At 38.9% G+C, this 21,686-nt stretch overlaps 4 protein-coding genes across 5 annotated transcripts in view; 2 read left to right on the forward strand and 2 right to left on the reverse strand.

Annotated features, from left to right (window-relative positions):
* Window positions 1-1,580, reverse strand: part of klar (klarsicht) — a 124,492-nt gene extending 122,912 nt beyond the window's left edge. For both annotated transcript variants that reach the window (XM_070215693.1, XM_017155814.3), the window contains exon 1: window positions 892-1,580. The gene's annotated coding sequence lies outside the window, so the exon portion shown is untranslated. The remainder of the gene's footprint in view (window positions 1-891) is intronic.
* A 3,444-nt stretch (window positions 1,581-5,024) lies between these two features.
* BORCS6 (BLOC-1 related complex subunit 6) lies at window positions 5,025-6,280 on the forward strand. Its single transcript, XM_017155822.3, has 3 exons — window positions 5,025-5,538; window positions 5,600-6,083; window positions 6,152-6,280. Exons 1-3 carry the CDS (start codon window positions 5,124-5,126, stop codon window positions 6,195-6,197), a joined length of 945 nt encoding a protein of 314 aa, XP_017011311.2. The 5' UTR covers window positions 5,025-5,123; the 3' UTR covers window positions 6,198-6,280.
* Window positions 6,281-6,483: 203 nt separating this feature from the next.
* Cypl (peptidyl-prolyl cis-trans isomerase-like 1 Cypl) lies at window positions 6,484-7,546 on the reverse strand. The gene is made up of 2 exons (XM_017155823.3): window positions 7,376-7,546; window positions 6,484-7,165 (listed from the first exon to the last, which is right to left on the reverse strand). The coding sequence occupies exons 1-2, from the start codon at window positions 7,456-7,458 to the stop codon at window positions 6,718-6,720; spliced, it is 531 nt and encodes a 176-aa protein (XP_017011312.1). The 5' UTR covers window positions 7,459-7,546; the 3' UTR covers window positions 6,484-6,717.
* A 511-nt stretch (window positions 7,547-8,057) lies between these two features.
* Hipk (Homeodomain interacting protein kinase) overlaps window positions 8,058-21,686 on the forward strand; it is a 37,882-nt gene continuing 24,253 nt past the window's right edge. Inside the window, exons 1-2 of the mRNA XM_017155821.3 lie at window positions 8,058-8,284; window positions 13,212-13,782. Coding sequence (XP_017011310.3) covers window positions 13,497-13,782 — 286 coding nt within the window. The 5' untranslated portion in view covers window positions 8,058-8,284; window positions 13,212-13,496. The remainder of the gene's footprint in view (window positions 8,285-13,211; window positions 13,783-21,686) is intronic.

Below are 21,686 nucleotides of genomic sequence, written 5' to 3' on the forward strand. Positions count from 1 at the left end.
GGAAATGGTTGTGGGAAAAGGCCAACGGAAAACCCTGTTCAAGTGTCGCCTCGGAAAATGGAAAATCTCTCGGGGAAAAATGTAAATAATTATCGGTCTTTTTTTGAAATTTTGTTTATAGAAACTGCAATGGAAATTGAAGTGCGAAGTAGGGAAATACTTAAAAAACTTAAATTAGCTACTTAAAGGATGTTTTAGAGTTTAGTTTTGAAACGAATAAAAATTAATTACTAATTTTACTTCCGATTTTATAATAAAATTTAAAAATAATAAAGTAGATATATGTAATATTTAACAATATTATTTTTCAAAACGTTAAGATCTCTTATTCCCGGAAATCCTTTCTCCCGTTATGTCACAAGCGTTCTTTCTCTTTTTTTATCGCTTTATTTTAAGCCGTCTGCACTTTATCGTTGTCAAAAAAAAGCCGATTGATAGACAAATAAAAATCAACCCACGCACTTGGAAAACAACAACAATTCAATTGCACAGTTACACAAACACATGGGTATAAAAGTGAAGAGAGTGGAAAGGCGATCGGGAAGAAGAAGAGCGGAGAGAGCAAATATTACGAAATCGCAATCGAAACATAACGGTAGATAGGAAAAAGCACCAATACAATAAAAATAAAGGGGAGTTGGTGGGAAAAGGCGGTGGGGAGGGGGAGCGGGTGGTTATAAAAAGAAGTTCGCTCTCTCTCTCACACTCCACCTCGCTCACACACTTGCTGACTGCACGAATTGCAGTTAAAAGAAAGAAGCAGCAAGAAGAAGACAAAGAAGAGAACAAGAACAAAATAGAAGAAAACTCACAAGCACACACACACACCTGTATAGGAAATGATCGTTAAATATTTATATCGTTATAAATTTATTTATATTTTTAACTCACTTGTTTTTTGTTTGTCAGTCACACATGCGCCGATTGCTCCTACAGATTCCAATTGGAATTTGTACCCCGGCTGCAAAAACAGTTTTTTTTTCTTCCAAAGAGATCACTCACACACACATGCAGCGGCACATACACACGCAGTGCACTCGACTGCGTTTTTTATTATTAAAACTCTGCCTTATTTATGCCACCTTGTGTTTTGTTGTTTTTCCAGCGATTTTCTCACTTTTCCTGCCTTTCGTTATTTACTTTTCAGCCTTCTTTTCCTTCAACTTGCTCAATATTTTTCACATGCACTTTTTAGCGACGCCAACACACACATGCACACGCACACACACATGCCGCGGGTGGGAGAGAGAGAGGCGCAAAACACCTTTTTTTCGCCAATTCCTCTTTGGCCGCTTATTTCCTGCGATTCTGGCTCAATTTCGGTTTTGGCACTTTTAGCGGCTGAATTGTTGGCAAATCCACTCTGTACGAACATAAACAAGTAAGAACTCGAGACGCGGCGAATTACGTGGGAAACCGGAACAATTAAACACAAATCAAGAAGTCGGCTTTTTTGGGGGACCATCACCCGTTCATCACTGGACTGGGTTAAACATTTAACAATATCAGCAATTGTTATTGTTTATCTTATCATGTCGCTAACTTCGTCGCAAACACGCGCCGACGAACCGCCCGCAACAAAAATTTTTTTATTTTGAATTTTTGTCGGGTTGATTAGAGGTGGTTTCTTGTCGATAAAAACCATCGATAGGGAATTTCTATAAGTATCGATGTTTGCTCGCGACTATCGGAGTTTTCACGTCTCTAAAATGTAAAATGTCCTCGCTAATTTAATTAACTAATCGAATCAGAGATGGCAGTTTTGAATCAATGTTTATTGGCGAGGACACGCTTTAATAGCCTCTTCCCATAGAGTCCATCCGTTTGAAACGGTTGGGATTTGACGAATGTGAAACTCGTGTTCCCACAGAACTCCATCCACCATCTACCATCCAATAACAGCTGAGTGAAGAGCAGTTGCTCAGCGCAACATTAACGAAGGGGGATTTTAACTCGGAAAAACTGTCGTAAAATTGCGTTCTCCTAATTTTATTGGAGAATAATACAATAAATAGATTAAAAATATAGTTTATTAACATATCTGAACGTTTAAAAAATATCCTACAACGAGTATGCATACATACATAATGCTGACTGGGGGGAGCCTAACCTCCCGTACCCCACACTCCGCTCTTACTACGCCTCTGCCTTGCCAATATTAATATGAAAAATTTGTAAGCAGACCCAAATTTTGCTGTTTTTGGTAATTTATAGCAACTTTTGAACTTTATAGGAGTATAAAGTACACTTTTAATTAATATTAGTTATATTTACGAAGTGCAGAACATATTCTGACACTTTGCTGCAAACATTGATGTTTTCGTACGCAGACAGCTTACATTTGGCCCACTCATAGCAACCTGTTTGTAAATGCTTTTCCGCCCGTAACGAACTATAAATAATTAAAAAAAAACGCAAAAACAATGAGCTGAAGCATTATATTATTTTTTCCCGCCATCGGTTTGATTTGTTCTCGCAGTCATCGTTCCAATTTTCTCAGTCAAGAGGAAGAATTCAGAGTTGCACCGAGAAGACATGGCCTAACTATCCCATAAAAGAGTCAAAGTCCGTCAAAATTGGATGACTAAGGGCCGGTTTCTCGAGTCCCTGTCAAAGTCCCTGACAGCTATCTATCCGAAAAACTTAAAGGCCAGATAAACTGTTCGTAAAAGCAAATCTGCTTTCTCGACTGCTTTCATTTATCTGAACGAGAAACAATTACAGAGTGCTGTTAACGCACAGAATTGTGCTGTGAAGCGCAAAAAATGGCGTGCTTCGATTATTTCATCAGCTGTTTGGGTATAATTCAAAGGAAAAGTCAGCTGTGATTTCGTTTCTTCTTCTTAGTTGGCTCTGGGAAATCAGCTGTCATTCTGATTACGTTTTGATTGCACTTCACGTTTTGATTGCACTTCACGTTGTTTCGTTACTCTTTGATTGCAAGCGGAAAAGTGTTGAGAACTGGAAAAATCTGTATTTGTATTTATTGATATTTTAGTGATTTTTCCAAACATTTGGGTAATACAATTTCAGCTGTCATTCTATCGAGTCGAAAACGCTTAACAGGGACTCCGAGTCCCTGGCAAAGTTAGCTCTCACATTTATGCTCGAGAAAGCCAAAATGCCTAAGCAGGGACTTTATCTGTTCGAGAAATGTTAGCCGGCACTCGAGAAACCGGCCCTAAAACTAACAGAATTTGCCATCAATTGCTGGGGAGCATTTCGGCTGTAAACTAGTATACTTAATGCTAACTTAAATAAATCCTAATTTAATACTTTAAAACTAAATAAATAAAATTAAAAAATATATTTATTTTCAAATTTGAAAAAATTTAATTAAATACCTTTTTTGCTTTTGGCTATGTGTGCGCCTCCAACTCCAATAGCCTTTCCTGCCCTTTTTCCTGCCGTTGTTTCAGCCGTTCGCATTTGTCCATATGTTTTCTCAGCATTTTCGGATTTTTAAGTGATTTTCCGCATCTTGGACAAGTGTGGCGTTGACCATGACTAAAGAGATGATGCCTTAGTGATGTTTTACTTGTATAATGATTTCCGCAAAGCCGGCAGAAGTGGTTTATATGAGCCGGCACACCGAACTGAGCTCTTATATTGTTTACTTGTGCGATGTGCTCCTCCGATATATAAAGCAAATCAAGTAACTTGCAGTGTTTGTAATGTGTATTGCATATTAAGCAATCCGGTTGATTTTTAAATGAACATTTTTTCCCGGAGGTGCCGCTCAGCAGGCCGTCGCCTACCTCCTTGACTACCTCCTCGAAGGAATCGTCTTGTTCCAGGCCTTAGCCTTCCTCCTCGACCAAGTGGTCTAGATATAGCCTACCTCCTCGACGGAGTCGTCTTGTTTCATGTCGCACTCCGGGATCCTGGCCACGGGAGTCTTGGCCACGGGATCGGGATCTAATTTTTTTTTTTAGAAGGAGATCCGTCGCTCACGAATTCTCCGCCCCGCCGTTTTAATTTTGTTATTTCCACCGTTGTTTTTGTCAATTCATTTAACTCCTTTACAAGTTCAACAACATTGGTGTTTAATAAATTAGATATGTTAGGAGACCAAATTTCAAAGTTAATATCGGCACTGTTAAAACTAAACCAACTCGACACTAGTAGCCGATTGTAAGTCGGCTCTTAACATACTAGCAACAAACAATCATGAACAGATTACATGGGTGCCAGGGCACAACGATATCGGAACTCTTTTTTTTATAGCGGCTTGCGGTGACCACGTTGGAAGTCCAGCAGGTCAATTGATATCAAAAATCCAAACAATTTTTATTCGTATAGTATTTTTTCCAATTCGTGAACGATTATTTTTTTTAAGAATATTTGGTTTTATCTGCATACACTAACAATTTTTCCAAAAAGTGGATTTTTCGAGTTCTAAAAATTGTATTAACAAATTCATATTTGCGAAATCAAAATCGGCGCATAAAAACTGAATCGTTCACGAACTCGGCACAATCATTACGAATAATTAAAAAAAAAAAATTGAAGAAGATCTATCAAATAGTTCTTGTGCAATCGTGGTCACAGCGAATGCACTTTTGGAAAAACACGACAGTGAGATAATCGCATTCAAAGTTTTACGTTGAGTATATGCAACTATGAAGTCGAGCACACAAAACTCTGTTTTCCTATAGAACTACTATTCGGATCTCTATGAAAATTTGGGAAAATGTTCTCTAAGGGATATACCTTAGGATTCAGCAAAAAAAAAGTCGTTTTGTTTTTAAAAAAAGGTATATAACCCCTTAAGTGATCAGCTTATTCACATTATAGTATTATAGGATAGTATTATGAAAAGCTTAATCCACCGCCGCTTCCATCTTACACTACCAGTTGAAAATCTAAAATCATGTCAACACAGTAAACTTAAATTAAAAACACATTTTCCGCCTTTTTCTTTAAAATTGCTAATATTCAAAAACATCGATTGTCGCCAAAAAACATCGATATTTCTAAGAAATTGTAAAACATCGATGCATCGATGTTTCCATCGATGTGTCTCCACCTCTAATTGATATCATTGTTTTGGTTTTTCCTGAAATTGTTTTCTAAAGTATCTTTGTTTTTTGCGGATTAGGAAACCCCAGAAATAGTTAGCCATGTCGCACCGCCACCAGGACATCCCCATCCGCCCGCGCTACGGCTATGTGGACGAGGAGAGTGCGGGGCAGGCGGATGGAGCAGCTGGGAGAAGTGCAACTGGAGCATCTGGAGCCACACCCGCCTCCTCCTACACGGAAATCCCCTTTTTGGCCCAGTATCCTGGCGCAGTTCCGGAGCATGTCCTCCAAGACCTCACGCCCACTGCAGCGGGACATCCTGCGATGGGTGGTCAACCGGGGAACTCGGGACACAAAGCACCCAACGGCGAGAGCTACGTGAATCTGGACTCTGGCGAGGATGATCAAGAGGAGGAGGATGATCCCCTGGAGGAGGAGGACAACAGCAACTCGAATAGCAACTCCAAGGACAGCTCAGGAGACATTCAGAGACACCAGGCGAGGACAGAGAGCAGTAGGAACCCCAAAAAACCCATAAATTCTTGAGAGGATTAACATATATCCCTTTCCCACAGATCTACCCTACGAACTGGAGGGCGCCAGCGACTCGGACGGCATGCGGCACTTTGTGGCCCACGATTTGGAGGCCAAACTGCGCGAGGGCGCCCACACGGACTACTCCTCTGAGCACACGACGCCCTCCACTTCCATGGGTCCTCCAGTGGGAGGAGGAGGCGCCCTAACCTCCGGCAATGGCCTGCTCACCCGGAGGTTCTTGCAATCCCGAAATATTCCCGAAGTAGACGGCAGTGTGCTCAGCGACATTGAGCTAGAGGCCCAGTATTTGGCCACCTCGGTAGATAATCTTCTCGAGAACTTGGGCAACCTGCTGCACTCCATCTCCTCCATCACCGCCGACAATGTGGAGGTCCACCGGAATGCAGTGAACAAGTTAACCGACACCTTGGATGCAAACATCAAGTGCCAGTACCAATTGCTTGCGAAAGCCGAGGAGATCACCAAATCCATGAAACCCACGGAGCAGCTGGGGCAGCGAATGTATGCGTCTAGTCTTTCTTAGTCCCTTCCAGACCCTTGATATTCAATGGTTTCTCTTTCTTTTGCAGCAGGGAAATCAAGCGACTGGTGGACATGCTGGACAGCACCATGTAAAAGGGAAATCTGTCATTCTGTGATCAAATAGATCTTGTGTTTCTAGTCATTCCTTAAATACATTTAAGTTAAAAAAGAATTTAAGGACTTTTAATTTACTAAATTGAACTTAGAGCATGCAAATTTCGATGTTTTTGATATTTTCACATTATTGATACGATAATAACGATGTTTTCAAGGGAAAACTCCTTTAAAATATCGAGAGATACCTAACTATCGATTAACTTAATTAATAGAAATTCATTTAAGTTATATTTCTTTAATATTTCTTATTTTAAAAAAGTATTCAAGGGGAGTTTGTAGTACATGTAACATGAAAACCTCTCTAAATATTACATTTATTTTTTATATTTAGTTACTTTTTCTTATTTTAAAAAGAAATAAGGGTCTACGTTTTGGGAAATTGCTAGTACCTCTTTTAGTTTTAAATTTCTCATTTAATAGATAGCTTTCCCTAGTCAATTGATAGTTTTCCTTAGATTCTCTCCAGTTTGGCCACTCAAAAATGCATCTCCTCGTCTCAGAGCTTCTCCACCTTGGCCTTGATGATCCTCAGGGGATCCACAGGGCGATCGTTCTTGTCCGTCTCCACCATTCCTATCCGCTTGACCACCTCCATTCCGGTGTAGACCCTTCCGAAGATCGTGTGCTTGCCATCCAACCACTGGGTGGGTGCCAAGGTGATGAAGAACTGGGATCCATTGGTGTCTGGTCCCGAATTGGCCATCGACAGGATTCCCGCGCCCGTGTGCTTCAGATCGCCGTGCAGTTCGTCGCCGAACTCGGAACCGTAGATGGAGGTTCCTCCGCGCCCGGTGCCCGTGGGATCCCCGCCCTGGATCATAAAGTCCCGGATTATCCGGTGGAACACCACGTTGTTGTAGTAGCCTCTCCGCGAGAGCTCCGCGAAATTTCGGCACGTGTTGGGGGCATGTTTCCAGTACATTTCCACCGTGATTTCACCCATGCTGAAAGGTAGAAATATATGAAAAGTTTCAAAATATTGAAAAATTTTTTTTTTACAAAATTAAATAAAATTAAAAATATAATAAAATAGGTACTGTATTGAGTGATTACTGCATTTTAAGGATTATAAGAAATATATAAATAAATAAAATATAATATAATCATAACTAATATTTTCATGTATCGAGTGCACACTGTACTTGAAACATTACCTCGTTTCCAAAGTCACGAAATGTGGCTGCCAGGCTTTGTCGGGAATTCCCCCCGAATTCGCAGGATCAGTTAAGGACAGCATTTTATATATTTGGTTAAATTCACGGAATTTACTGTTAAAAATCAAGAAAATATTGTTTATATTTGTTTTGTTTCTGTTCCGCTTTTTAGTAAGACCAAAAATGTAGTTGATCAAAAATCCTAATATTGACTATTCGGTATTTTTAGTATTTTTCTATAGGTAACTGGAGATGTTTCCACTGGCAAATGCGTTTTATGTATCTGTTATCTATTTTATTGTCACTCGCAGCTAATCAACGCAGTTAATTTAAATAACCATTTATTTTTAAATAAAATAATAAAGCTCGCTATTACACAAATAATATAATAATATTTGGAGAGTGCTATATTGACATATTGAAAGAATCACTGCTGAATTGGTTATTCAAATAATACTTATCCCTCCGAAATATTTGACAAAAAAAATATTTCAACATTAAAAACGTCCAGTTGATGGTTTAAAACTCTTTTGAATTTCGCCTCTCTCCTCCGCCGACAAGTTCGTTCGCGTCCATAGTGGAGACTGCTTCTTGGCAACTCTGAAATCTGGTATATTTCCACAAGCACGCGGTATTTTTTAGTACCTTCCCAGCACACACTCTATGTTATTTCTGCACTATCCGGCAACGGTCAGTTCCAGTTCAAAATTAAAAAAATCGTGGTCGAAAAATATTTTGCGGACGGAATTTTTCGTCGGGCTCGCGAGAAAAAGAGACACAAGATAGCGTGTTGCGTGTGCGTGAGTGAGACAGCGCGAACAGAGCGAGAGGAACGGAATCATGGCGAGTGTTTTTTTATCATAAATTTCCACAACACTTTCCACGTTTAATCGTAAATGAAGCAAAAAAGTAAGCGAAGTGGGAAAATAATAAAATTTCTATTTACTGTACGTGTGTGTGCGTGTGTTTTTTTGTTTGCTGTGTTGTGTTTGCAGAGCGAAAAGAGAGAGGAGAAACTCGAAAATGAATTGAAAACGATGAACTCAAAGTAGCGCAAAGTGGTGTGTGTGTGTCAGAGAGAGAGCGAATGTGCGTGTGTGTTGGTGAGAAAAACAAAGAGCGAGCGATTTCAATTGCATTTTTAACTTGTTTTCGCCATGGAATTGTTGTTGTTGCTCTACTTGTGTTTTTCGATTGCCTTTTGTTAGCAACAATTTATTTACAGGGTGATGTGTGTGCATCAGACTCTGTTGTATTTTTCTTGAATTTCTTCCCTGGGGGCGGTTTCCATATGGGAAAACTGGATTTTCCCATTGTTTTTCTCAAATGCGGGTGCGGATCTTTCCCTCTCTTTCGCACTTAATTAAGGATGTTTTGTGTTTTAATTCCCTGACTTAGGGGTCTGTGGAAATTTTAAATCTACGATCCCAAACAATAGGATCTCTATGTATCATTAAATCCAATCAATTTTGATTGTTTCTTTATTTTTACACCGTATAAACATTTATACTATTCCGTCCATTTCCCTATTGGAATATGAATTAATGTTATTGTTATATTTTTTATTCAACAAAGTTCCTTATATTTCGCAAAATAATTAGAAATCAGTAAAATTGTTAGTAAAAAATATAATATTTTAATAATAAACACTTAAAGAAGCTTTTAACTGAAATAATAAACCAACAATTTCGAATGAAAATAGATTGTATTAATAGTTGTGGATAAATTGTAAACAGAGAGTTTATCTCTTTATATTTTTTTCTTATTTTTTAAAATGTATAAATACACATGTGAAGAATATGAAAACAATAAAACAATCCAAAATATATCTTAAGTTTATAGTTTTAAACAGTTTAGAAAACGATACTGCGTAATGTCGTAAAGTCCAGAATGTTCAGCCCTACAATTATTCTACATAGGGGTTAAGGAATTCTTTCACTTTTGGGACTTTTATCCCCCTGGGTAATTTTTATTGTTTGGGATTTATTGCCAACTCTTTTAGCAGTTATCAAAACAAAAGAATAACAACAACAATCAGTAAGCGGAAATCACTGCCTTTCCCCCCACACTCTCTCCCACTCTCTCTCTTGTTCCTCTCGATTATCCTCCTGTGACGCTGCGTCATTATAATCATCAACGTTTGTCGATTCATCAAAGAAACCGCCGCCGGTTGCAGAGAGAGAGAGAGCAGGAGAGAGCCTGCTCATTCAAGGATATTATACCGAAAGAGAGGGACAGAGAAAGTCCCTACCTCCCTCTCTCTCTCTCTATCTCTCGACAATTCCCCATGGGTTTTTTGTATGTAAATCATTTAAAGGGAAATTGTTGCACAACTTTAACGAGGCGTAGGGAGGGGGGTTCATTGCATGTGGGTTTTCCCGGCTTAACCCCTCCCCCACTCCCCCCGTTTCGCCCACTTTGGCAGCTGTCAATTAGAGCTTACAGGGAAAAAAAAGAAAACTCGAAGCGTCCATATGTTAGGTGTCCCTCCCACGATTCTCCACCTCCAACAGCTGTTGGAAAGTTTACCAAATGAGATTAAGTGAGAAGGGGGGTTTCGCAGGAGGCACTGGAGAACTGGGGTTCTCGTCGCTTTATTGGCCTGTAATTGATGCCCAGGCTGCCAACCATATTGCTGATTGAATTGTGGCGTTGTCGCCAGCAGGGGGAAAATGAAAAGAACCTAGAAGACTGCTGACGTTGCCACCGAAAACCAAAACCCGTTTAGGTTGCAACTAATCGAGTCTTCTGTGGGGGAAACCCCGGGGACACAGACTCGTAAAACTCGCCCCCTGCCGAGCGAAAAGAAGCCCGAAAATTCATTTGAGATTTAACGCTCAAGGCAACATTCCACTACATAATAACTTAATTACCAGAAGGAAATTTACATTTATATTTAGTACCTTATGAGTTCAGTCTTCAAGAGTCCTATAAGTAAAATTCTTTGAACTACTGGAGTTATTTCATAAGAAAACAGGCGCTTTCATCAGTAATTTTCTCAAGAAGTTTTCCCTATTTGCTAATAACAACCCAATTTTGATGAAATTCATCAGTTCTGCTGGAAGCCATATGTTTTCTTTTGATCCTTTGCTGGGAATACAAAGTTTTTCATATCCCCTTCTCCTGTGAAACTAAAACGGTTTCTTAACTAAGCTAAAAATATGTTTTACCCACACAGCCATTTCCATCTTGTTCTATATGTGTGTAATTAAGTCTGCCCACGACGCAAGTTTTGCCTCTGCTCCTCTTTTTACCCGGCGGCTGCCCAACGAAACCACTTTGCCCCATTCGCACATCACAACCCCTTTCTCGACCCACCGCAAAAAACCAGAAAAAAAACTATTTCGCAAGGTGCCCCTTTGCCGGTTCTTGGCCTTCCTTTTGCGCTTTCTCCACCCCTTTTCACCAGGCCCCCTCCCTTTCTGCCTGTTTCTGCTGCCGACGCAAATCCTTACGTGTCAAATGGAGCCCCTCACACTTTTAGGTGGCGCCCGAGGAGGGACATCCACGTAAGCAATCATGCCGAGAATGAGCTAACCGATAAGAGAATACCCCTTAAAGGGATTTTTGTATACAAACTAGGTATTCTAACCAAAATTAAGTATAATTATAATATGATATATTATTATTACTATCATATGTGTAATATTCCTTTTAATAATCATTAATGGAATGTTATAAAACAGTTAGGGTGTTAAAAAGTCGATGATTTCTAGTACGTAATTTGGAAAACTAAATTCTAGATACTACATAGGTATTTTAAGACAGAGTTCCTTAAAACCCCAGGACATTCCAGGGTACCAAATGAAGGAAAAACCAAAACAACAACCACAGCGAAAGAAAGCAAAAATAATTTCGCGATTCGTCCCCCGGGCAGAGCTTTAAAAAAAGTCGCAGATTGAGCGGGGAGAAAGGGAGGAGGAGAAAGGAGGAGACAGGGGGTGGCAGGAAGTGAGAAAGAGAGAAGACGGGGCTTGCGCAGGCGCCTGGAAGAATCCGAAATCGGAGAAAGAAAGAGCGAGAGGCCGAAGCCGGCTCTCTTTCTCATTTTTCGGCTCTGTGGCAACAAAGTTTCGGTGCCTCCGGTCCAAAAGTACCTCAATTCTTCGATTCAGAGTCTCCACAAACGGCTTCGCGAGCGGACGTTGCAGCCACTGAAGATTTGGCTGTTGAGGAAGTACCAGCTACAGCTACAGAAAGCCAAGATACATATACATATGTGCTGTTGAAGCTGCTGCGAAAAAAGGTGCAAAACAAATTAAAATGCATAAATAAACACCAGACTCTCGCTGGCAGGTGTTTCGTGTACATGTGTGTGTGTGTGCTGGGCTTGTGCGGTGAAATATTACGAAAGAAAACCTTTTATGTTTTGCAATTTTCCTGCAAACAAATCAACAAACATAAATATTAATTTTGGTTACACCCAAAATGAGATGATGGACAATAACAACAACGGCTGTGGGGGAAACTTGTTTTATGCCCGGTTTCGGATTTCGCCCTCTTCTTCTTCGTCGTTAACTAAACGCCGTCGTATTAGTCGTTAGTTAGTCAGTGTGTGTAAATTGTTTGCCGATATACCGGGCACTTTGAAAGGGTATTATATTTCTAAAACGTCCCATCCCAAAGTTTTGCGCAATTTATCTTGACTGGTTAAATAAATTGATTTATTATATTTCTAGCAGTTGGGGGTTTAATATTGCAAAATCCCTTCTTGGTGCGCACCTTTGAATTATTCTCGAATTTCGGTTTTTGGTTTTACATTTTTAATTCAAACCGTATTCGCAGAGCTTTCAACCTGCAAATAAAAAGGGGCACCATTTTATAGTTGTAGTAATAATAAATTGGTCTCTTTCTCATCAATCCATCAACTTTTATAACGATGGAATAACCAAAACAGCTAATTCTATATAATTAAGGCCTTTTATCTGATTTTATTAACTTGTGTAGATATTTTCCTAAAGAAGACTACTAAATATTTACTGGGTATCGTATCTTTAGGATCCATTTAGTCGGCAGCTGCAAACACAAACATCCATTCAATAACACGCCCTGTCCTTTTCCCACACACTCTACACAATCCATTAATAACTTTGGAACCGGCTTTTTGTTTGCTTTAATTTGTTGTTCTTCTCACAGATGGTAATTTTGGTTTTTTGGTTCTTTTGGGTTTGGTAACGAAAGTTGCCAATTAGGTTTAATTTTGAGGGCTTCGTAGAATTTTTTAGCAAAGTGCGTAGAAAAGGGTTTGTCTGTGTGTATCTGTGTGGGCCAAAAGCGCGCGAGTGTGAGTGCTGTTTTTGTGTACTGGGCCAAGTGCGTAATCTCCAAAATGTTTTTTATTGTTGTTTGTTTTTTTTCGTTCTTTCGTGGTTCTCATTTTTCGACACCCAAATTTTGTTTGTCTTGTTTTTATAGTTTCCTCTCTTTCGCTCCGCTTTTTGCGTAGTTTAAATGCTGAATCAAGTGGAAAAAACATAATAAATTACAGTGGACTCTGGAAAAGGGATATTTGTGTTATTAAAATAAATAAATTGGTATTTTAGTATGCCAACTCTTTATTATTAAAGCAGACAGAGATTATTAAATTAATTTTCTTTAAATATTTATAATTAGATTTTTAAAATATATTGCAGCCTTGTCTGTTTACTGAAATATACTTTTGTGTGTGTTTCTCGAATGGAAATTTCAAAAGCCAATTAAAATAAAAATGTATAAATGAGGGGCAGGTGTGTGCGAGTGTTTGTATGTTATTTTATGTACGTGATTTATGGTCAATTTTATTCAAATACAAATTTCTTCCATACTAATCCCTTATATTGACTCTCTTTACTTGCAGATTCTCTTTTAATTTGGCATAAATTGTATTTGTCTTGAAAAAAAGTATATTACTGTAAATATATAACCTCTTCGTATAAAATTTTAATCATAAATAAATCTTAAAATATTGAAATTAAATTGAAATTTCAAACGGGGTCTCTCGAAACTCGCCCTTGGATTTACCACGTTTTTGTACAAACATAGTTTGTAAGGAGCCGGAAAATAAACACCCAAATGCAAGTGCAGGCCAACTGAGTGCGAGGGAGACGACGACAGCCACGTTAGAGCGGGATAGCATGCGCCAATGAAAACGTCCCACCATCCAAAAGCGTCCGATTTCGTTGACTACGCCGTTGCCGGGGGCGGGGGATCCGGGTTCTGTCCGGGATTAGGAGCGGGTCTATCAGCCAGGGCGACGTCCTTTTACGGCGATCTAACGGTAACGGCAACTGCGGACGGGACGCGTCACCAGCAGCAGCAACAACAGCAGCAACACCCGCTGAGGCAACCTGCAACATCGTCGTCAGCAGCAACATCATCGTCATCATCATTAACAGCAGCAGCAAACAGCAAGCGAAAACGTCAGACAGGTGAGTTCTGGATTTAATATCCCTCTATTTAGAAAACTTCTAATTCCTGGAATTATATTCTTAGAATTTAATAAAATATTTAAAAAAAGCTAGTGTTTAGAAACCACTTTAAAAGGTGGCGAAAAGTATGTGTTGAAGAATGATTATCTTCTTTCGAAATATATAAATATTGTTGCATACTTTTAGAAACTTTTTTAAATGATTTGAAAGCTCCATAGAGATATTTTTCTGTAAACGATTAGAAAATTCGTTAAAAAAAGGATTTCTGTAAATCATATCATTCTGTAAAAGCTGATAATTTTTCTTGAAACTTTAAAATAGGATAATGAAATGATTTAATCTGACTCACAAAAGGAATGATGCAATGGAGACTTATCGGTTGTTGACAATCGTTTCAGTTGACAAAAGATATCAAAAGTTATCGAATCAGTTTCCACTAGCCTCTGTTTATTTTTCTGCACTAATAAGGTTGAATCATGGGTTATTTGTTTGCGAATTTAATTTCCCCCGTTTGATTGCACCTTCCCGTAGTTGATAGCACTCATCGATTATTGTGACAATCGCTTGATTTGCTTGAGTTATCGTTATCACACACGCGCTGTGGGCAAATACTCTGTGTTGTTATTAAATACTAGGCGCAGTATTATTATTATTGGTTGCCGTGCCGTATTTCTGCTTCTTCTCGGGGGCCTCTTATCACCCGATTTTCCTCCGACCACCTCCCCTTTTCCCATTGTTGATTATCACAATAGACGCCATGGCAACATTTTTTTTTGTGTGTTTTTTGGGCGAGAGCGAGGAAGCGATAATTCACATGGTTTGTCGCCGTTGTTTTGTATTTTTGGGTTCTGGGTTTGGCGGACATTCCCAGACTTTGTTCTGTATCGTTTATATACTCTTTCACGCTATCTGCGATTACGTTTGCATGCTCGAACATGTCTGTTTGAAGAAATTTCCCTCCCGTAATCCCTCTAAAATTTGCTTTTGGCCTCGTCTTTCTCTGCTCGACTGCCTCACTTTATTCACGTTTTCTACAGGGTCTTTATGACTACTATGAGTTATTGTCTGATATCTCACAAGGTCCCTTCGTATTCGTTTTCGTATTTCCCCCGGCTCATTGAAAATTCCAGCGGACGCAATTACCACCCCAATTGTCTCCCAATCTAAGTTTTCGCGTTTGAGCTTCTCCGCCTCTTTATTTGACTGTATTTTCTGTATTTCTGTGTTTCTTTCGGTTTATTTATTTTTCGCTTATTGCGACTTATAAAAATATTTCAGTTGTTGTTTGCGCTTCCCATTCGCCTGTTGTCGTCATCAGAATGGCTGGAATATTTCGCTTTATTTTTATTTTCTTTTTCGTTAATTTTTTCCCCCATGTTTTTTGGCCGTTTCCTTCTGCGAATTGTTAATCTGGTTTTGTTTGGCCTGCCACTAATCGAGATAATACTTTTATATATTTTCACATTTTTTGGGGATTTTTTATCGTGTATTTTTGCGATAAGGCAATATGACTCTTTTATTTCTGGTTTGTTGGTCCGAATATTTTGGCAAAATATAGCTTGGTTTTTTGGTATATCAACATGTTGTTTTTCCGGCTGTCATTGGGCTGTTATTTGTTTCTGCAATCTTATCGCTTGGAAAAGTTTGTAATTAATTTCAGACAGATAGAACGGAATATCCATGCTATTGGATTAATCAAGGTTTCTGCGGAGCTTTGGGTGTAAATATTTAATTTAATTAGATTAATTACTAGTTGAGGAGTATAATATATTTTGCAATTCGATATGGGACCTTAACTTTCTTATAAAGTAGGTGAAAATCTCCGTGATATCGAGTTCAGCTTTCTTCTCCCAGCCGCCTGCATTGCCCACCTCGTGTCTTTTCATTCTGCCCTAATTAACTTCTCGCTCAGCATTCTCAGCTTCCTCTGCGGTTTTCCCGCATATTTCTTTTATTTTTTTTCAGTCTGTCTGTCGATCAGCGGCATCAAAAAAGTTTCCGCTTACTTTGTTGCCTTTTTCATACTGCTACGTAGTATACTTTCGCCCATAAATCTCCGCCGGTTGCTAATAATTTCAGCCGACTTTGAGCCCTAACCCCGCTGAAGATTTCCTCGTCGCCTTTTCTCCCGGGGATCACGTTGAGTTTTTGGTTTGAGTGGGTGAAAGGAGCTTAGGAGGCAGCTGTATGCACCCAACCCAGTCTTCGGGTTTCCTATTTCTGCTCTCTACTACCTACTACCCCCTTTCTCCCTCTTTCTCCGCCGCCTGTGTAGGCGTTCTTCTGTTCGCAATTTCACCCGGCACACACAGATACACACCACCACTTGCCCATAACCGGTGCGCCTTGTCTGCTCTCCTTTGCGTTGGCATTTTTAAGGGGTATTTATGATTTCTCTATAAGGATGTTGCAAAAAATAATAATAAATATCTCAGGAGTATACATATATGTTGGATCTTGTAATATTTAATTGTAATCAATAGATAGGCGATTATTCTACAATTACATAGTTTCTTTGAAATAGAAAACTTTTTTTTTCACATAAATCATATCAAATTTTTACAACCTCTACAGACTGAAATCTCTAATATAAAAATAGAGAATATAGTAAAATTCCACCCTTAAGGGTATTTAAAGCAGTGGGTTATTTAATCTCTGCCTTTTGCTACTGTTCTCATTTGTTCTGCTTCTTCTTTTGGCCATCTTTAATAACGAGAATCTTTCACTTTGCCTCCTTTTTCCACTGCTGCTGCAGCCTGATACCGTTATTCTATACCCTAGAGATGACATCGTGAGTGTGACAAGTAAATGTGGGGTAATCACAAAGGAAAAGAAGAACAGTATATGGAAAACCAGAAGTTCCTAAAGATACCTGGTTTGGGTTGAGAACAATCATCTCATAACAGGTTCCACAGTCTGGGTTCCCGAAAACAAACAGGTTCCACGTGTCGAACGTGTCCAAAATGAATTCCCAAAGGGAAATTGGTACACGCGTGCATCTCTCATTAAAACTCAGACGGCTCCCTATTCTCCGCCCGCCTTTCTTCTGGGGACCCCCTTTCTTCTCTGCCTCCTCTCTTCTCTTCTCTAGCTACTTGCTACTTGGTTATGTGATACGTTAATGGCGTCTGTGTGTGCGTGCCTTTCGCTGTTCCCTTTTGCGACACAGAAAATAAAGCCAAAAGCAGCGAAGGTTTCTTCAAAGACATTCTACCAAGCCCACGCATCAGAAGCCCCAGAGAGTGAGAGAGAGGGGGTATAGTGCCAGAGAGAGACGGGGTTATTGGGGGAACAAGAGGGCAAAGCTCACATGTCAATCAGTCCCTTTCTGACACGTTCTACGTTTGCTTTTCCACTCTGCTGTCAAGAGAAGTTCAATTTAGTTTTAAATGAATTTTTCATGTTTTTCTCAGCTCTACATCTCAGATGATTCTCGTTATTTTCCATTAGGACTTAAAAATAATCCCAGAAAATAGTAGGTAATTTGGAATACTATCACAAAATGTACAAATTATATTTAAAATAAATAATATTAGTTAAATATACAAAACATCTCACACAACTTGTAAATTTAAAATAAATCTTGAAACATTTCCAATGTTTTTATTTGTTGATTAAGCTTTTATTTTTGGTCCAACCGAAAATATATTTGGCTATTCGGTTGACATGTAAAGAAAAGACGAGAAACATACACAAAGAGACCAAAAGACGGACAGACGAACGAGAAATGTAAATGAAATTTCCATGCAAGACATCACGTAGGCTCAAAGTGCAGAGACAACGAAATGTCGAAAACAGAAAAACGGGTAAACAATATTCAGATTCGGTTTTATTTTATTTTGTATTTCGGAATGGTTAAATGGCTAGCGACACCGAGAACCGCTGCAAATTCATGAATATAGTCATGGTTGTGGATTGAATATTTTCGATGAGTTTAAAAGGATCTGTTTGAGATCGAAATAAAAATGTTTTGTGCTACAACTCAAAACTCGAGAAGGTCAAACTGGGGTTGGGTGCGCATTGAGCACTTAAAGGGTCCGCCACTCAGGAAAACTCGTGAAAATGACAGCTGTCCGTGATGACTACTGTATATATCTGCCAGATACAGATAGACAGATACAGATACAAATACAGATACAGAGATACTCAGCTCAAGTCGGCTATGGCAAACATTTCAATTAACCGAAACGCAAGGCAGCAGTAAAAAAGAGGGGCCAGATAGATAAAGTAGATTAAAGAGGACGGGCACAAAAATTATATTTATGTTGTGTATTTATTTTGCTTAGCTTTTCCCTCAATTATTTCTGACATGCCACCGAAATTTGATTTCTGGTGTTGTCATACGTGGTGGGGTATATATTTGCTCATATATGATGGATAGGAGGGTCAGTTAGTCGAGGCCAAAGTATATGAAAAACATGCCTAAAAATCCAATATGAATTTTAACAAGAGAGAACGCTATAGTCGGGTGCCCCGACTATCAGATACCCGTTACTCAGCTAAAGGGAGTGCGAAAGAGATGGAGAAAAACTTTGATCCGCCGTAACTTTTTAACGAATGGTCCGATTTAAAAAATTTCTTCTACATTTCGATAGGTATTGATAAACACAATAAAACTGCATTTTTACTTTTCCAAAATATTGAAATTTTTAAAATCGTATATATGCGATTGTGGGCGTTAGAGGGGGCGTGGCACCCTTTTGAAACAAACTTGCGCTGCGTAGGAACTCCTAGAATCTGCATGCAAAATGTCAATCTTCTAGCTTTTATAGTTTCCGAGATCTCAGCGTTCATACGGACAGACGGACAGACAGACAGACAGACAGACAGACGGACAGACGGACAGACGGACATGGCTAGATCGACTCGGCTAGTGATCCTGATCAAGAATATATATACTTTATGGGGTCGGAAACGCTTCCTTCTACCTGTTACATACTTTTGCACGAATACAATATACCCTTTTACTCTACGAGTAACGGGTATAAAAATTCCTGTACAATTTCCCCATAATTAACTCAAAACAATTCCCCACACGATCCCATGATTAGCAAACTCAATTAATTGAATCCAATTGTGTAATTGTAATTTGCCATATTTTAATTTGATTTTTATTCTCTTCTATTACAGGTAAGCCACAAAAAAAACCATTAGATGATCCCCACGAGTTGCTTTAAGTGAGTTCGAATATGATAATTCCCAGGGAGATCTGAACTTTTTACTGTACTGTTTGCTGAGGTTGTTTTCGTTCACGGTTAGATGGATTTCAGCTGTCTCTTTTTCCTTGCGGAGAAGTACATACATTGATTTCAACTTTGTTTCGGTTGTTTTTTTTTTTTTTTTGTTGATTTCTGAGTTTGAGTCTCGGTGCTCTGAAAAAGATCTTCGCTGAGCAGCAGCAACTTTGAGAAATCGGACCAGTTTCAGCTTGAGAACTTGTTTTGCGTGTCTGTAGACGTTCATTGCGCATACAGTTGGCAGTTTTAATTGAGTTTGCAGTCCCCCAAAAAACAAGTGAGAACGGTGAAGTAAATAATAGTCGACTAAAGGATACCTGGTACTTAAAAAAAAGGATCACAAAAGGCGATTATCGAATAAAAACTTGTAGCTAATAAATCATATAGCACATAAAAAATAGTGTTCCTTTTTTTCCCATTTATTCTGCTAAAAAGCTTTCGATTATGAAACACTCCAGAGTCCCATAATTCAAGGGTACAATAAACAGCAACTTTAATTTGCCATTAAACACACCATCTCCTTGGTTTCTCTCCTCTTTTGTACTCTTTTGGAGCCTCCACTCTTTAGTTAGCTGCTTTGAGGAACGGCAACAAATGGAGGTCAACTTAAAAATTTATTAAAAAAATGTTAAGCAACAACAAGAAAAAACAATAAACGTGGCAAGAAGCAGCAGAGAGAAAATTTGCCAACACAAGTTGTTTTAAAAGCTTAACTTTTGCAACTCCCCTTTATACAGTCGCGGTTAATATAATGTAATTCGGGATTCCAAGGTATTCCTTGATTTACCTTGTGGGTCTTAAGAATTCGCGTCAGGGCCTGATTTTAAATACAATTTATATTTACCTATTTGTCTTCTGGTTTATTGTTATTGCTATTATGTTGACCTCAGGTGTCTAAAGCCTGGTTTACTTTGCAAGGCTCAAGAATTCGCGTAAATACAATTAATCTTTTGGTTTAAATTATTGGTTTTTTGTTTAACCTATTTACATTATTGTTACTGCTATTGGGTTGACCTCAGGTGTGTATCCCCTTTTAAACTGTAGAGCGGTAAACCTTGAGGTTGCTGCTATTGTAGAGCGGGCTGTCAATGTCTGCGTCACTTGTTTTATTGCCCGTCTGTTCGCCGTTTGTCGCTGTGTGCGTGAGTATCTGTGCGTGTGACAATGCAGGGCCTTTTACTCGAATTGTATTCCACAACGCTCCAGCAGATACTGAGACACCAGAGATACAGATACAGATACTTTTACAGTTGCAGATACAGATACGTGCGATGTCGTCTATGGAAATTGAGACTAAATTGGGTTAACAAGTGTTAATGGACAGAGATCTGGCACCTCCCCGCCTTTTTCCACTTTTATTTAAACGAAAAACTGCATCAACACAGGGAAAGGGAACAAAAAATCAACAGAGAACGAAAAAGATACATTGACAGTATTGTGGGAATGAGCCACAAAATGTTTTTTGAAGCCCAAAGTACAGTAAGCTCCATTGAAAGCCATTCTCCGCTTAGAAAGCCGAGAAATTATGCTCAAAGAATACCAAATTTGAGACGAAGAAACTTTAAGAACTTGACGAAAGCCAATGAAATTTATTCGAGCATCATTCAAGTATTAAATTAAATTTAAAATTAACATTCTCTCTCGTTATCCGCTTGCCGCGTATCAATGTCTCTCGCATTTCGCTTTCAATTTCTACTTCGATCAATCAATTTTAATGAAATTTCTCAGAACTTTTTGGCAGCGCCACATGCCGGCTCTTACTTAAGCACCCACCTCAAAACACCTTTCGAAATAAAATAGCCACCCACCACCCACTTACACGCAAATTTACATAGCGACAGATTACGCAAAGCAAAAAGCAGGGGAAAAAGATTAGAAGGGAATTTACGTAGAAGAATGAAATGAATGAAAGTAGCATTAAAACAAGAGAGAACGCTATAGTCGGGTGCCCCGACTATCAGATACCCGTTACTCATCGAAAGGGAGTGCGAAGGAGATGGAGAAAAACTTTGATCCACCGTAACTTTTTAACGAATGGTCCGATTTAAAAAATTTCTTCTACATTTCGATAGGTATTAATAAACACAATAAAACTGCATTTTTAAATTTCCAAAATATTGAAATTTTTAAAATCGTATATAAGTGATTGTGGGAGTTAGAGGGGGCGTGGCACCCTTTTGAAACAAACTTGCGCTGCGTAGGAACTCCTAGAATCTGCATGCAAAATGTCAATCTTCTAGCTTTTATAGTTTCCAAGATCTCAGCGTTCATACAGACAGACAGACGGACAGACGGACAGACGGACAGACGGACATGGCTAGATCGACTCGGCTAGTGATCCTGATCAAGAATATATATAGTTTATAGGGTCGGAAACGCTTCCTTCTACCTGTTACATACTTTTGCACGAATCTAATATACCCTTTTACTCTACGAGTAACGGGTATAATTAAATACAGTGGAAGATCGATTTAGGTGTTTTTCTAAGGAAGTTCTACATTGGATATTATGTGGGATTAGGATTATGCTCTGCCGGCCCTCTGCCTTCACACGTTCAGTATACAAAAGCTGTCGGTATTCAAACACAGACTTGTTTGCACGTGAAATAATTCCATTTAAGTTTAAAAATTCCTAAAAAAAAATCTCTGAGAATTTATAAAAAATTTA

This window comes from Drosophila takahashii, chromosome 3L, assembly GCF_030179915.1.
Source record: "Drosophila takahashii strain IR98-3 E-12201 chromosome 3L, DtakHiC1v2, whole genome shotgun sequence".
Classification (NCBI taxonomy): Eukaryota; Metazoa; Arthropoda; class Insecta; order Diptera; family Drosophilidae; genus Drosophila; species Drosophila takahashii.